At 35.2% G+C, this 11,031-nt stretch overlaps 1 protein-coding gene across 1 annotated transcript in view; it reads left to right on the top strand.

Moving 5' to 3' along the window:
• The window catches only part of AKAP9 (A-kinase anchoring protein 9), a 170,053-nt gene that overhangs the window by 26,453 nt on the left and 132,569 nt on the right, over window positions 1-11,031 (top strand). Inside the window, exons 2-3 of the mRNA XM_042780806.1 lie at window positions 4,341-4,598; window positions 7,386-7,430. Coding sequence (XP_042636740.1) covers window positions 4,341-4,598; window positions 7,386-7,430 — 303 coding nt within the window. The remainder of the gene's footprint in view (window positions 1-4,340; window positions 4,599-7,385; window positions 7,431-11,031) is intronic.

Raw genomic sequence — 11,031 nt, 5'->3', positions numbered from 1 at the left:
TCCTCCGTGCAGTCCCTGGCTAGCAGGGCCAATTTTTAGGTTAATTCTTAGGTCCTACCACCACTCGGCAATATCCAAGCTGTCTGTGCCATCAGGATCACTGTCAGACTGCAGCTCTGTATGTCTCCTTTTTTGATGTTTTCATACAAATTCTTCTGCTAGTTGGAGTTTAGCCAACTTCTGTATTCTTCATTTCAAGAGCCAGGGGTCCATGATTATCTTCTGTCTGTGTTAATTGGTTCCCCTTTTCTTTGTTGAAGAGGGTCTGTGCAGTCTTTCTGCTTATTCCGCCATCTTCTTAAAACTCTAAGTACTTCTGAGATCACTGCTTTATAAACTTTAATATGCATCTTGGGGATCTAGCTAAAACGCTCATTCTTATTATCTACACTTGAGGTGAAGCCTTAGAATCTACATTTCTTTCAGGTGATGCTAATGCTGTTGGTTCGTTGGCCGCACTTGGAATGCCAACATCATATAGGAAATGATAATTAAAATCCTCTGCCCACTCTCCCTTTCAACTTGGCTTAGCTCCATGCCATCCTTCAGACTTCCTTAAATGTCCATTCTTAGGGATACTTTCTATGATCCTCTAGTCTCGGTTAAAAAAAAAAAAAAAAAAAATCCCAAACTCACTGCTGTTGACTCATTTCTGAATCATAGCGACCCTCATTGGATTTCCAAGGCTGTAAATCTTTGTAGAAGCAAACCACCTTATTTTTCTCCCATGGAATGGCTGGTTAGGTCTCTTTTTGTTGTGTGAGTGGTTTTCCAACTTTAATGACGGTGTGTTGACAGCTTTAAAAGAAAGGAAACTTTAATGAGTCTGATGGAACCTTTCTCCCTTGTTTTTTTGAAGATTAACAGTGGGTCTGGCAGCAGTTATTTTAAGCACAAACTTTTCTTATGAAACTAAGTAGATTCCAAATAATGGTTTTGAAGTGACATCATGAGAGCTTGGCATTTTTTAATACAACATTTAAAAATCTATTGTTTTATTGAGAATGGTCATTTATAAAGTTACAGATCTTGAGTTTAAGGAATAAATTATTAGTCATTTATTTTCAGTAATTTATTCATGTTGTTCTGGTCAGGGTAAGACATTTGCTTAGGCTGAATCAGTTTTAGAAGACAAGTGTATATGTACATAATATCTTTCCAGTAAATCTTGCAGCTATTTCAGTACCTACATGTGTTAATATTTTTATAATTGGCTTACAGATGACAAACACAGATGTCTGTAGTCTGAATTTTCAGGATGTTTTTGAATATATGTTTTACTAGTAACTTAAAGTGCATCATTTCAATTACAGTTGATTAGTTCATTGAGCAGTTTCTGACTTTGGCTTTCTGCCTTTTGCTTTTCTGCTAACTTGCCATTGCTTGTATTAAAAGAACAGTTAGCTTGCATGAGTATAAGAAATTGGATTTACGATATGATCTTGTTCTAACAGGACTTCTTTTTTTTTTTTTTTCCATTTAAAAGTATATGCCTTAATAGTTAGGCACTAATAACTCGTTGCAATAACTAAAAAGTAGAAAAAACCCAAATGCCTGTCAACAGATGAGTAGATAAACAAAATGTGGTGCATAAAAACAATAGAGTTTTATTCAGCCATGAAGTTCTGAGATATGCTATCGTATTGTTGAACCTTGAAAACAGTATGGTGAGTAAAATAAGTTAGACACAGATGAATACATATTTTATTAAGTCACTAATATGAAACACCTGGAATAAGAACATACATGTGTTGTTGTTGTCATGTGCCGTCAAGTCGGACCCGACTTGTAGCAACCCCTCCTTGAGTTTCCGAGGTGGCATCACTAAGGAAGTAGATTGTCCAACCTTCCTTAGAACATATTTAGAGACCAAAATTTATTAGTGGCTACAAGGGTGGGTGGGACAGGGAAAATAGAAGTTATTGCTTAAGGGCACTGAGTTTCTGTTACTAATTGCCATCCAGATGATTCTAACTATTGGCAACCATGTGCGTATCACAAAAGGACTCTGCTCTTTAGAGCTTTTATGGGTGATTTTTAAAAAGTAGATCACCTGGCCTTTCTTCCAGAATTGAACTCTTGATGAAAAGGTATTACGAGTATCATTTTTGAGAATTTAAATTGTGCTTTGATTTCGTTGTTTGATAGAAGAAGGAGATCATGGTAAGAAAGATTATTTTGTATTTTAATTCATTTAGTAAGTAGCTAGAAAATGATTTTAATTCTGAAACCATGGAATGTTTTTATGGAGCAGAATTAGATATGTCTGTTGTATTAGTTTAAGCACTGAGGAACAGTGCTTAAAATGATTGATTAGTGGTGACTCCTTTTGGTAAAAGATAAATTAGCCTTTTTCACTTAGGGCATTTATTGAGCACTGTTCTAGGCTTTGAATATATATGTTGTTGTTGTTGTTGTTGTTATGTGCCGTTGAGTCGGACCCGACTCATAGCGACCCCTCCTTGGGTTTCCGAGGCAGTATCACTACAGAAGTAGATTGTCCCATCTTCCTTCCGAGGAGAGGCTGATGGGTTTGAACCACCAGCCTTCTGGTTAGCAGTCAAGTGCCTTAGGCACTACGCTACCAGAGCTCCCTTGAATATATATAGCAGTGAATAAAAAGACCTTACCTTTATGAGCCTTACTTTCTAATTAATTCTTCTGAACAAATACAGAAGTTCATATAATCAATAACAGTACTAAAACAATATTTTTGATAATTTTATGGCCTTAGAAGTGATTTCTGGTGGTCTGGTAATATAGTTGGTTGACATTTGACTATTGGCCAAAAGGTTCACAGTTCAAATCCACCCAGAAATACCTTGGAAAACAGGCCTGATAATCTGCCTCTGAAAGGTCACAACCTTGAAAACCTTATGGAGCAGTGCTGCTCTGCACCCTTGGGGTTGCCTTGGGTTGGAATTAACTCAATGGCAACTAACATAAACAACAACACAAGTGATTCATTCTAAACACTGAACTAGAACAATTCAGTTTTTCCCATTTCTACTTATCTCTATTTTATTTGGATTCATTTAGTAATGGATACTGTTGTCTTAGACTATTTTTTTTTTTCAAAAAGTCAAACCTTTTATAATGCAGTATTTTAGTGTTTTTCCTTTATGAGTAAATACAAGTATATTCTCTGCTATCTGAATGTATTTTCTGACTTAGACAATATGGAATTTCAAGATGCATTTGAAATTGAGTATAAACATCAAGAATGTGATTATTATTAGTTTTTCTTCGCTTGGCATTATTCTTCCCAAGGGGTCCTATCTTTTTGAGTGATGTGCTTTTTAGACTTTTAATTAAGCTTACAGATTATATATTTAAGTGTTCCAGTTGGTTTATCTGTAAGAATGAATTTGGTATCCACCAAAAGTTTAAATGCATTCCAACAGCTTAATAATGTACAAATAGAGGCAGCTGGTCTTGCACCTGTTCCTTAAGCATACATGAGATGCAATAACTGTCCAGTTGCTAAATAACTGGAGAGAAAATTTAAATGTGATATATTTTTATATATTCATATTTTTATATTCTACAGGGTCATATGATTAGAAATTTCTAACTTATGAAGTATATGCATCCTTTTTGAGTAAACAGTATAGAACTATATACTTTTTCCTTGATCTTGATCTTATCTATGATAAGCCAAAAGTCTGTTTGATTCTAGTATATCCTTAACACTCCTCTAACATTTGCCCATTTCACCTGTATCACTTGTAATACCTAATGAAAAATTTAATAACATCATTTTATTTTCATTGTATTTATTTGTTCTTAAGAGTCTTAAATGATAATGATACTGAGTTTTAATTTATACCAGGAATAAAAAGTTTTGTTTTTTTTTTTTTAATACATGTAATTAAGGAAAGTATTCTGGTTAAAACATGTTAAGAAAATGTTAAATATAGGTGGCACTAGGATATGGTAGAAATCCTGATGGTGATACATAAATGTTTAAGGGCTAGGAAACATTACATGTGATATTTATGTCTAAATTCTTCCTCATTGTGAACAAGTGAGCATATTTTTATGGGTTTTTCCTTTAGTGTAAATTAGTAGAAGTCCCAGAAATTCCATACAACAAATGCATGTGTATGTATTCATGTAATCTCAAATCCAGAGATTATACTCTCACCTACTCAGTTTCTTTACTGTTCAATAGTTATCCTTATATTAAAGACTGTTAACAATTGTCTTTTATTTTATAGTCATTTTTATATAGTGATAGTTTGATCTTTTAAAGAGTTTGTCTCCAAAGGTGCTTTTTTCTTGGTGGTGATAAGAAAACATTATTTTTGATTACAGTGGCAATTTCTTTTTTTCTGTAGCTTGCCCAGTTTCGACAAAGGAAAGCTCAGTCTGATGGGCAGAATCCTTCTAAGAAACAGAAAAAAAAGAGGAAAACCTCAAGCAGTAAACAGGATGTGTCAGCCTATCATGGCATGAATACTGATCAATCACAGACTGATGACATGTACATAAATAGTTCTCAGGAAGTAGGATCAGCCGTGACTGCTGAATCCATAGTGATGAGAACTTTACACACTGGAGAGATAATCAAGCGTGACCAGGTCTTCTCTGTTGAGGTAAGTCTTCATTCAGATTTTTAAACATTATAGGTCTAAATGGACAGTTGTTACAGTGACAAAAAACTCAGCATCCTGTGCAATTCGATCATGATTTTTGTTTCCTTTTGAAAGTTTCAGTAGGAAAATAAACAATGATGCCTAAAATATTCAGCAACCTCTGAAAGGTAGTTTTGTGATCTTAATTCAGCAAGCCTTTAGTGAGCAACTGTGGTATGGTATATACCAAGGATACAAAGATGAATATGACTGTCTCTGCCTTTTGGGAAGATCAGTCTAGTGGGCAAAGCAGATGTAACGATATGTGTTGTACTCTGATTGGAGCTAGGTTTAACAGCATCCCGACTTCTACCCATGAGATGCCAGTAGCACCCTCCCCCCTAGTTGTGACAATCCAAAATGTCTCTAAAACAAACGAACAAAAGTCTGTTGTGATGAGGCTGTTCAGACTCAAAGCTACCCCCTATGTCTCTAGGCATTGCAGGGCACAACATCATTGCTGGTTGAGAAGTACTAGTATGATAAAAAGAAGAATTTTTTTTGCCATAAAAATGTTGTCATTAAGTTCTGAGCTAACTCACGTTTATCAGAGGACTTTTGATACATACATATTATCTTTAGTCTTGTTATTCTCCAGAATTCTCAAATGAGGAAACATTCCATCATAATACCAAAAACAGTCTTCCTCAAGTTATTAAACCTCAAAATTAGGAAAATATATAACAGACATTTTAATTGAATATCTTTCTACTCAAAATTAAAGTTAGACATTTTCTATAATTCCAGTGTATTTTCTGCGATATTGCCTGAGTCTCTGATAACTAGAATAAGGAGCTCTAGTGGTGTAGTTGTTAAGGCATTTGTCTGCTAACCAAAAGGTTGGTGGTTCAAACCCACCAACTGCTCTGCAAAGAAAGATGAGGCAGTCTGCTCCCGTAAAGATATATAGCCTTAGAAACCCAGTGGGGGCCACTGTAAGTCAGAATCGACTCAATGGCAGTGAGTTGAGTTGAGTAATAACCATATAAAGCTGAAACTGAAAACCCTTTCTTCTATAATAAGGATCCCATGTATATCTACAATCAGGAGATCTAATTTAGTTGGCACTATAGCATAATCATAGCTATCACTTCACACTAGAATTTTTTTTCCAGTTTTACCCAATATTAATTGCAAGTCACATTTAGGAAAGTTCTGTAATTTTTAACAAATAAAATAGAAATCAGAGCAGAGTGTGGGATAGTGTTCCTTGTCTCAAAGTTTTCTAGTCGGTATGCAGCAATGTGTCATGGTATGTGGTGGTACTGTGTCACCAGTTCTTGATCTCCTTGGCTTTGAGGGTGGTTGGGCAGATAGTGCCTCAGGTGAGCAGATTTTTGTAGAGCTCCATGCCCCTCTACTATACTGTAAACCAAACCAGTTCCTGGGCTCATAGTGACGCCGTGTGTGTCAGAGTAGAACTGTATTCCACAGGCTTTCAAGTGGGTAATTTTTTTTGTAAATAAATTGCCAGGCTTTTCTTCCTAGGTACCTCTGGGTAGACTTAAACCACTTATCTTTTGGTAAGCAACCAGATGTACTAGAGCTTTAGTTACATTTGTTGAAATTAAGTTAAAGACAATTTTAAAATTCAGAAATACAAGGACTACTGCTTTACTATTGACTGCTGAAAGAACTAACAAATCTTTCCTGGAAGAAGTGTGGCCAGAATGCTCCTTGGAAGTGAGAGTGGCCAGATTTCATCCCACCTACTTTGGTCATGTTATCAGAAGGGACTGTTCTCTGGAGAAGGATATCGTGCTAGGTATAGTGGAGGGTCAATGAAAAAGCAGAAGGCCCTCACCAATGTGGATTGACAGAGTGGCTGCAGTGATGGGGTCAGGGGTAACAAGGATCATGAGGCTGGCGTAGGACTGGGCAGTGTTTCATTCTACTCTATATAAGGTTGCTGTGAGTCAGAGATGACTCGATGGCACCTAACAACAACTGCTTTAAAAAGAATTATTGTTATTGAGGTATAATTTACATGCAGTAAAATTTCACATCCATTTTAACTGTAAAGTTCAATGAATTTGAAATTGTTAATTTATTTTCAGATAAATTGCATCCTTAGCATAAACCAATCAAGTCAGATGCTTAGATGAAATGCGATACAGTGAACAGTGAAAGGAGCACTTTTGGAGTCAGAAAATCTGAATTTGGTTCTTGATTCTTCTTACTAACTTTTGGCTGAGGGAAGCTTGGAAAAGCCACTCACTTAATATCCAGATTCCAGGGATATAAGGATGAAACAAGAATGTCTTTTGAAAGTGCTTTGTAAACTGCAGAGGTGTTGCCAACTTTTTTTCTCCTCCAAGTTGTTAATGGCTTTTCCAGCATTAAAATTTGATGATGATCATTTTTGAAGAAGTTGAACTTTTCTGGCAGTAACATTTTAGGACTTTCTTTTATTAAACATAGGGACAGGCATTAGAAGAATGGTGGCTTATTTACTGCTTTTAGCTTAGGAATGGTCTGTGTAATAAACACAAGATACTGTGACAAAGTGCCTCTTGATACCTTTATATTTGGAAAAATGCCAAGCAATAAATTTTAGATGTATAATTTCACCATTGTGAGTCATAATTGTTAAATGGAAGTTTTTAAAGATTTGAGTAATTTTTACTAGTTTCTGGTAATATTTTATGTGGGTTTTCTATCATGTTACCAAAAGTAATGGCTTAATAAAATGTGATATTTAGCAAAAAGAAAAAGTCATAATTGTAATTGGTTTTTACTTTCTTTTAGCCGGAAAGTGAAATTTCAACCACAGCAGATGATTATAGTTCAGAGGTAAGAATAAATAAAATTATGATTTCAAAGGTTATAAATTAAATTGATACTTTATACTGTTAATTGAAATTATCATCTATTGTTGATACTTTATTTCTTAAAATGCACACGCTTCTGTGTTTTATAAATGTATTAGTATAATGTAATTTAATACAAATGATGAGACAAACCTGAAGATTATCTTTTACTGATAGATCTTTTTTTCAGATTATTAGCTATCTAATACCTTTTTGACCAGTTTACTAGGTAGTTAGGTACAGACCCTGCTTTAGTTCCTAAGATAGTCTTGGATGGTGAGTTCCTAGAATATAAGAGTGTTACAAGGTATCTATGTTAAACAAAGTAAAAAATTCATAATTTAGGATATTTCATTTTGAGTAGTACTTTTTACAGATCCTTGGAATTTAGTTAAAATTACAGTCATTTGTTTATTGAGATTAATTTTGCAATTGTGATATTTATTCTCAGTGATGAAAGCAAATACAGGCATTGACCACTTTAGGAAATACCTTTTTTGGGCCATTATTTGAGGACATGAAAAACTAGAACTTACTCTGAATGGTTCAGCAACTCAGTGTATTCCATCAGTCTCAATTTATTGTAGATTTCTAATAGAAAACAAAATTAATCTCATGTTCTTAAGTGAACATATTATTCTTATGGATTACTAATGGGAGTAAAAACTTTGATATTTTAAAAGTTTAGTATGTTTGAAAGCAGGGAATATAGTTATTAATCACCTGGGGAAATTATAAACCAGTGTTAAATATAAATTGTTGCCTGATTCAGATTACATAAAGTTACCGCTACAGGCAGTAGCTGGATTTAAAATCATAGCTTATGATTCAGAGGGTCTGCCCTTGTCAGTTTTAATTAGGGGCTAATATTTGAAAACAGTGTTTTTCTATAATTTCTTAATTTTTATAGTTTGTTTTTCTCAGTTGATAGTTTAGATGCTTTGGTGCCTGAACTATGTTACCCTATGTCTTTGGGGCACCTCCTGGACTCCACAAAGTAAATTTTTTACTTCACACTGCAGTGATTGCTGTTGGTCAGGTCATGCCATACATAGCCATAAATTTGTTGAAATTTATATAGCCATTTTCTTGCACTGGAGTAACAGACCCAAATTTTATTTTATTTATATTTAAAAAGGAGCCTTGGTGATATAGTGGTTAAGTACTTGGCTGCTAACCAAAAGGTTGGTGGTTTGAACCCACGAGCCACTCTGCAGGAGAAAGATGTGGCTGTCTGCATCCATAAAGATTACAGCCTTGGAAACCCTATGGGGCTGTTCTGCTCTGTCCTACAGGGTCACTATGAATTGCAGTTGACTCAGTGGCAACAGGTTTTATATTTAAAAAGCTAGTGTGACTTCAAAACGTGCTGATTTTCATGTTCTCTTCATATTGAGATTCTTATTACATTAAGACATTCTTTGCCTAAATTTTTTAAGATTAAAAAACTGCTGGTGGGGATTGTAAGATCAAGAAAAATGTATTAAAACCGTATGTATGTGATAACCAGTAAATATGATGGATTTCAAACTAAGTTACAAATATAATTCCTACAGATAAAACTTAGAATAGTGTTTTACATACTTGTTGGCTATGGCTCACAGTAAGAAAGACATTTTGCATAATTATTTGTATGTAAATATTATTATATATGCTTATATTATATATGTTTATATATATTACTATTATGTATGTATAATACATAATTACATATGTATGTATAGCTATGTGCATGAATAATTTCATATATGAATATACATATTTTAAACAAAATTTGATGAAAAGTATCCTTATATGAAATATACTCTCCTGCTTATTTACATGCTAGTCATAAAAACTAAAATGAGTTATTGACAGCTTGAAAAAACTGACTTAGAAGATTATATTGAAAAATATAATATCCTTGCTGAAGAAACATTTCATGTCTGCAATGACATATTTACATGAATTACTTTTATTGATACCCTTTGATCAGGGTTATCAAGAAAGTTGGGAATGCTCCAGGCAACGTAGAGACTTTAGATGGGTAAATATGTTTTGCTGTTGTACAGAAAGATGAAATGATTGTAGGGTATGTACTCTCATTGTACTGATTAGGATTTCATCTGATTATTCAGTACTTCCTTATCAAATCCCTTTTATGATCCATAATATTCGTGAAATGGCTTTGAAGGAATGATCTTCACTAGTTATTTGCATCCAGTACCATGAGTCAGCTAGGCATATTGATCCCGTTATTTTCATTATCAAACTTTTTGTCATCAGATTTTTCTTATTTTTTATTAAAATAACTGTTATTTTTCTGAACATGTATACTACCAAATTAAGTGTAATAAGAAGATAGCAATCATAAGTAATTTTAAGGGTCAGTTATCCTCTTATGCTTTCTTGCCCCCCAATTTTTATTGTGATTTGGGTGAAAGTTTACAGAGCAAATTCATTTTCCATACAGGTTTGTCTCATGATATTGACTGCAGTTTCCCACAATGCGACAGCTCTCTTCCCACTTCTCCCCATAGTTACCTCTTCCCTGTGTCCTTCCCGTCCATGCACTCCTGCTCCCTGAGCTTTCTCCCTGTGCATACACAGCCCTTCTGTTGTCCCATGATCAATCTCTCAAAGGAATCTATCTACCTAATGTAAATGTTCAGCTCATATGCCTGTCTTTTGTTTGGCTGGAAGCCACAGGACTGGGTTCAGTTCCAGATCTGTAGGGCAGCTACTGGCCATAGTCTCAGGGTTCCCGCAGGCTCTGTCACACTAGCAAACTTGGTCCCTTTTTTTTTTTTTATGATCTTGAGTTTTGTTCCACATTGTTCTTCCACTCTATACAGGAGCTCCTACATAGATCCCTCTCTGAGTGGTTGACAGCGGTAGCCAGGCACCATATTGTTCTTCTGGTCTCATAGTCATAAAGGCTAAGGATCACATGGTGTACCAGTCCTTGATTCCCTTCATTCTTCTTTGCTCTGGACGAGGAGAGACCCATTGTTGCATCTAGATGGCTGCTTGCAAGCTTTTAAGATCCCAGTTGCAACTTGCCAAAGTAGGATGTGGAACAGTGTTTTTGTGTAGTATGTTATGCCAGTTGAGCTTGATGTCTGCTGTGACCATGGTTCCGAGCCCACAGGTCCTATCTTATGTTTTTAAACTAATATCTACTAAAGGGAAGAAGAGTATTATGTGAAGGCCATTTTATAGTTATGTAACAGAACTCATTTTTCCATTGATTCTTTCTGAATAGCAGTGTTAATTCTGATATGAATCTTATCTCTATAGAATTATTTTTAAATTTAAAATACTACTTTAAAGACTGAGGTGTGCCTAACCTTGTTGTTGTTGTTGTCAAGTGCTGTCGAGTCGTTTCCAACTCATAGCGACCCCATGCACAGTGGAACGAAACATTGCCCGATCCCGTGCCAGCCCCACAATCCCTGCTATACTTGAGCCCATCATCGTAGCCACCGTGTCAATCCATCTCGTTGAAGGCCTTCCCCTCTTTCGTCGACCCTCCACCCTACCAAGCATGACATCCTTCTCCAGGGAATGGTCCCTTCTGACAACATGACCAAAATAGGTGAGAC

This window comes from Orycteropus afer, unplaced genomic scaffold (genome assembly GCF_000298275.1).
Source record: "Orycteropus afer afer isolate SDZICR_OR568_19922 unplaced genomic scaffold, OryAfe1.0 scaffold00063, whole genome shotgun sequence".
Classification (NCBI taxonomy): Eukaryota; Metazoa; Chordata; class Mammalia; order Tubulidentata; family Orycteropodidae; genus Orycteropus; species Orycteropus afer.
The sequence above is the reverse complement of the archived record's forward strand: the minus strand, read 5'-3'. Positions and strand labels throughout refer to the sequence as shown.